This window comes from Melozone crissalis, unplaced genomic scaffold (genome assembly GCF_028551555.1).
Source record: "Melozone crissalis strain CALT ecotype California unplaced genomic scaffold, PUWL_Pcris_2 ptg000014l_1, whole genome shotgun sequence".
Classification (NCBI taxonomy): domain Eukaryota; kingdom Metazoa; phylum Chordata; class Aves; order Passeriformes; family Passerellidae; genus Melozone; species Melozone crissalis.
The window spans coordinates 10,406,309-10,412,621 of NW_026535792.1; the positions used below are offsets into that span (position 1 = coordinate 10,406,309).

General features: G+C 41.3%; 1 protein-coding gene across 1 annotated transcript in view; it reads right to left on the bottom strand.

The window, feature by feature from the left end:
• The window catches only part of GALK2 (galactokinase 2), a 46,616-nt gene extending 40,601 nt beyond the window's left edge, over nt 1–6,015 (bottom strand). The window contains exons 1-3 of the mRNA XM_054273042.1: nt 5,918–6,015; nt 3,755–3,843; nt 2,507–2,630 (exon numbers count right to left, since the gene is read on the bottom strand). Coding sequence (XP_054129017.1) covers nt 2,507–2,630; nt 3,755–3,843; nt 5,918–5,970 — 266 coding nt within the window. The 5' untranslated portion in view covers nt 5,971–6,015. The remainder of the gene's footprint in view (nt 1–2,506; nt 2,631–3,754; nt 3,844–5,917) is intronic.
• Between the last annotated feature and the right edge of the window lie 298 nt (nt 6,016–6,313).

The following is a 6,313-nucleotide window of genomic DNA, read 5'->3' on the forward strand; positions in this document are numbered from 1 at the left end:
GATTTTTAAGTAGTGTGTCTGAGGTGGTTTTTACTGCTTGAAAAGTAAATAATCCTTAGTTTTGGGAGATCAATTTGGCTCTTTCTCACAGAACCTTATTGTCTTGTCAGTCTGGTAGTTTATCTGTTTGAGTCTTCTGTACAAATACCCTGATTTAAAAACAAACAAACAAAACTTTCAGGTTTTGTCGTGAGATGGAAACGGATTGGTAATTACCATCCTCTGGTACTTCTGAAGGCACTTTGAAAAGTATAATGTCAGATATTCTCTCTACACATACTTCTCAATTACAAAGATGTTTTGTGAAGGGAAGGTATCAGGAACTTCAAAAGAATGTAAGTTTTGAATACCTTTTTAGTCCCAATAACATAAAAGGCATGAGATCAGTTGAGATAATTTATGATAAAAAACAAACAGGTGTTTTTCTAGCAAGCTGTTCTCTGTTCTATTTCTACTAAAAGTTAACATGAACTATCAGGGTGGAAGAGTGTTACAGAACTGTTCCACATTTTACCAGTTCACAAAATAAGAATGAAACAGGAAATTGTAATTCTACAGAGGATTCTGGTTAGTCCTTGGTCACCAAAGGCCTATAGATGCACATTCACCACAGGCATAAATCCACCAGTGCAACAGGCTGGGAAAAAAAAGACATACTGTCATCAGTTTTGTTGTGTGGTGTAACATTCAAAGTGTTGAAAAATATTTCTTTGTTATGAAATTATGGACATGTTTTAGCTTTGTTTGTAAGCAACAGTGTCTCAACAAAACCAAGATGCTTAATGCTGTGTTATGAGATCTTTTCTTGGTTTATGGTTTAAAGCATATGATTTTAAACTGAAACTAGGGCAGATGTAAAAATACAATGACAGTGTGTGCAATTTAAATTCAAAAGCTGTAATTCTACATTTTGTGGAACTGTCCTGAGAGGGCCATTTCAATTGCAATATAAGGCAGCAAAGCTTGAAGACCAAGTGAAAATGTTTACCTTTTCATTACTGCTTTAGTTTGTGTTCACTATTACAACTTGTCCTAGTTAAAACTATTGTAATTCTGAAGCCATTGTCTCTTGCAGAATGCTTTTGCAACACAGCTTAAGCCCTGGTGGGAGGTTGCAGTTGAAGACAGGGAAAGGTCCCATGCACACCTTCCATTTCCCTTCCCTGTTCACCACTGCTTGTTCCCACTGTTTACCCCAAGTCAGCTTTAGTGCTGAGTGCATGGCAATTCACTAAAATGACAGAAAATTATCCAAGCAAAAAACAGGGAATAGTGCACTTTACCTTAAGATCAAACAAGTACTCTACACCTGCTAAAAGGCAGAGGTTGAGTTGATCTTAGAAGCAGGTACAGGGAGACTAGAGGTAAAAGAAGCCAAGCCATTGCTTTTTGCCAGTGGCAAACTCTTAATTCAGCCCAGCTATAATGTGAAAATATATTCCACAAGGTGAAAAATCTCTGAGTATTTATACTTAGCATGGAAGTACAAATTCCTTTGAACTGTCTTAGTCACAGGCAGCAGTTCAGAATATGTTTATAACAAACTGAGTTTCAAGCAGGAATAGGTGCTCAAGTATTTCCCACTTTTGACAGTGTGTTCCTGTCCCTGTGCTGCCACACATTCTGCTTTCAGGAACTAATTTACCAATTAAACCAATGGCTTAATAAAAATGGCTTAAACTAAGCTTTTGCTGATTCTCATTTTTGCAAAATGCCCACAAAAGCTCATGTGGGTGAGTGACCTGATCTGAACTGCCATGCAACTACACAAATATCTGTCTGTGACAAAGAGGCAGAAAAACGTGCCTGAAGTTGAAAAGAGTGGCAGGATTATTTCCCTATGTTCAGCACTTGTGAGACCATAGCTGGAATATTGCATCCAGTCCTGGGGTTTCCCAATACATGAAAGACATTGGCAGGGAGTTCAGCAGAAGGCCAACAAGATTATTTACAAGGGATCTTCAAAGGTCCTTTCCAACCTAAATTGCCCTCTAATTCTATGAACAGCTGTGGAGGAAGTGGAAGTGAGGGTATACAGGTTTTTTGAGCCAGGATTGTTGCTAAAGCTGTTGTGCTGCGAAAACACAGGCCCAGGTTCTCCAGAGCAGGGGAGTGTTACCTTACTTTTGCAGTAATTGATTACAAAACATTTCACTCGCTTCCCCAGGGGACATGGAGCTGCTGCCAGTTATGGAGATTATATCAAGAAAGATGAGATAAAAGAAGGGAGGACAGAATTGCAGAGTTTTAGAAGGATTGAAAAATCAGAGGCTTTACAGAGTAATATGAACAAACAGGTGGGAGACAGCAGCTGCAAAGCTATTGCTCTGAACTAATAGACATGGCATGGAGTCAGTCTGTGGGATTCCATCTGCTGAAATAAATTGTTTACACAATCAGACTCTCTATTGCAATGGAAGTCTGTCAGATCTCTGAAAAGGTAAACTGTATTGCAGTGCATGAAGAGGTTCATAAAAAATAATGAATAAACAAATTAATTACATACAAGTACAAAGAACTGGTATTTGCCAGTTGCACAACTTGATTTTGTGAAGGTTCTACTGCAATCAGGATATCTTGTTCTATAGCCATGGGGAGCACAGCATAACCACAGTAGTCTATGTGTTCTCCTAGCAAAGAAACAAAGAAAATACTTTGTAATAATTCTTTCTAGAATAGCAGTAACACAATTTCTATAGGGCATCAGTGTTGTTTACTGGATGAGACAATTTCTTACTGTAGTTTCAACTCTTATTACCTAAAGTTTGGAGTATGTTTCTTCCATTTCTTATTACTTCACAAAATCTTTTTGTTTCTTTAGTGATTTTTATCTATTGCACCTGTTTATAAATGTTCGTATTTTAACACTGGCTTACAAAAATTCTAAAAAAAACCCCACCATGTAGATTACTGTCCAAGAACGAGAACTGTCATGTACATACAATTTCTGGACCTTTTTCCAAGAAGATAACTACTATATTTAAATAATTATTAATACAGTTGCATACAACACATAAAGTAACATTCAAATAGAAAATGTATGTAGTAAACATCCTCTCCCTTGGGACTAATTCCCAGTTACCATATGCTGTCCATTTAGTCTATATGAGATGTTCACACAACACTGAGATAAAAATTAACATCAACTGCATAATAAACTAATTGACTTTTACAGCTCTGTTTCTCAGGATCCTTTTACTAGGTCTTCAAAAGTGTAGGATTATTTTATGCAAGAAACTCAGCTCCAGGGAGAACACAATCCTAATATGGACCGAGAATCTAAAAAGTAAGGCTGCTACAGAAATAAAAGTAAGTCCTAAACACAAAACAATTGTGACTCTCCAGTGAATCACACCCACTATTTTAAGTTCTGTGGACACATCTCTATGGAAGAGTAAATAAGAGATGATGGTAGAAGAATTTTATGCTTTATCATGTATATTGCTGTGGGGCTGGTTATATTTGGTAACTTTAATTGATTAAAAAAAAAAAAATTAGCTGGCAAGTTACTCCAATTTTCAAAACCATCACTACTGTCTATGAATGTTTTTCTCCAAAACTGATATCCATGTAGAGTTGTTTATAATAAGATACAGTAAAATCTAGGAAATTATATATGATTTTCCATTTATCACAAGAAACTTCTCTGAAAAAATAAAATTAAGACCAGCATTTTCATTCTGTGTTTTAAACTACTAGGTTTCCATGATGACAGATGAAGTAAAACAACATAAGGTTAATTTTTCTCTTTTACCTATTAAGTTGACTCGTCCTGGTGCACGAGCATAAAACTTGGGAGCTGATCCAAACTTTGATATAAACATCTCCTTCAGTTTCTGCAATCTGAAAGGCAGGTTAGAAACATTTAGAAGGACTATATTTGCATAAAAGGCAGGAAGCTTCAATGCTTCTTGAAGCAAATTCAGTTCAGCTTCCTGAAGTATGTGGAGTTTTCTCTGCTACCTCAGGAATGACATTAAGCTGGTTATTTCTGCTTTTCACATAACATTGAAGACTCTACTTAGATTTTGATTTTTATCAATTTTCCTATTTGGCATGCCCCATCTTTGTATAAATACATACACAGAGAACTAAAATTCCAAACATCAGATTATCCCCTTGACTTATGACAGTATTTACTCCACAGGATTCCAGCAAAAGTACTTCAGGTTTTCCTCCAGGTTTTAGAGGTGTCTGTTGTGCTACTGAAAGTTCAAAGCAAATAAACTTTGTCATATTGCTTTACTTCCTGCAACTATAAAGGAACCAACCTTCTGCCTGATGTTTGCTAAGTTGGAATACTTTAGTGTGTCATGCAGAACAGTAGGAAAACAAGGGCTGAGAACAGATGAAGCCATTTATTTTAGTGAGGCATAAGAAACTTGATAGTAATTAATTTTGAAATTACCTTAAAGCAAAATTTTAGTCTACTGACAAAAATCTAGTAACAGGAACCCTGATAAGGTTTCTACATTTAATCTACATCTAGAACTGGAGGCCTAGTTAATGCAAAGTAGAAGTAAGAAGACTGCAATGAGAAACAGATGTTAGAAAATTCCACAATTACTTTGTTTCTACAGCTTTGTAAAGGCTGTGTTACTGTTCAGCTACGTGTATGCAAATGTTTCATAAGGTTTTTATAAATGGAAAGCTACAAAATATGATTTGTTGTGATATTTTTTAACAGATCTTTCAGTACCCATCTTTGTGCCCTGTTACAAAGCTGTATTAGGTGTGTGATTTCCCCTTCTGATAATCTCCCCTACCATTGACTGGTATATCGCTCATCCAATTAGCAAAAGCAATTTCTGCCATTTCATTGTTCAATCCCTTCTCTAGATCACATTAATAATATTATAGTCCACAGGGGAATCTGTTGGCAGAATTCTAGGTGTTAACTTTATTCCTTTTTGTGTCAGTATTTAGAATGCTGCTTTGTTTCACAGATATTTTTATAGTAGTGTTGGTACCAAGAGACAACAAACAAAGCAGTCATGAGGGCATGTTTATCTAAGTGCTGACTGATCTCTTTTTTTAATGTGGGTTTTACAAGCAGGCGTAATGAAAGGCTATTTACAGGCTTTGGCCTTGATGTTGCAAGACACACACTGCGTTTCAAGCACCTCCATCAAGAAGAAAATTGTCAGAAGCATTAAAGCAAAGGCACTCCTCACAACTTCACACTTCCAAGTCTGGAAATGCTGGACTCGTCGTTTCCGTGAGATTTACGGTGCAATCGTATGCAAGTAAGCGGCGTTTTAAGAAGTGTCCCTTGTGCAGCGGAAAGGTTCGTGTGTGTGTGTGTGTGTGCTCATTGCACACACCGAGCAAGCACAAAGGTTCCTGTGCGTGTTCATTGCACACACCGAGCAAGCAGAAAGGTTCGTGTGTGTGCGTGTTCCTTGCACAAACCGAGCGCAACTCCACGGGCAAGGAGCGGGCTCTGACAGGTTCCGCAGCCATTCCCAGGACGGGCCAGGCTAGCGCTGCTCCAGGGCTTTTCCAGCAAAAAGGACGAGAGAATAATTAGCATTCCCCAAAAACTCTGGGGGTAAAATGATGTAGGCGAAATGATGAATGACTAAATGAATGAATGAACGAATGAATGAATGAACGATTCCTCCTGCAGCTCCAGCGCCACCCTGCGAGGGGCGTCAGGGCGGGCCGGGATGCTGTGGGTGGGAGAAGGGGCCGGAGCCAGGCGCGCCCCGGCCAGCGGGAGCTTCCCGAGCAGTCTTTGGTCGTGTCAGGGAAAAATTTGCCGAGTGTGGACGCGACGAGTCCACACCTCCTCGCACCTCAGCCCGGAGCATGAGGACGGGCTATCCCACCTATCCTCCCACCTCCCGCGGCCGCCCGCGCACCGCCCACCCGCCCCGGGATAAGCGGCGGCGGGGTCGGGGAGCGACCCACCCACCTGGGCTGCTCCACCAGCTGCACCGGCACGGCGCTGGGGCTGTCCCCCGCCATGGCGGCGGCACCGCGGGCCCGGCTGAGGCGGCTCCGACGGGGCCGCGGTCACGGGGCTGGCGAACGCCGCGTCCTTCCGGGCGGCAGCGCCGGCGGCCCGGCCCCGTCCCGCCCCGCCGGCGGTGCTCGGCCCTGGGCACCCCACGGCCCGCTCGGCCTGGAGCCGCTCCGCCCTCGGCCCCGCGGCCGCCACAGCCCCGCTGGGACGGGGACGCTGCTGCGACGTGCGAAGGAAATGTTTGGGGTTTTCCGGTATTCCTGCCGGGGTTCCTGCAAAATGCACGTGAGATGAGAATAATGGACAGTCGCATCCCTCATGGCCTGGAGGGATGGGTGTCTCTGT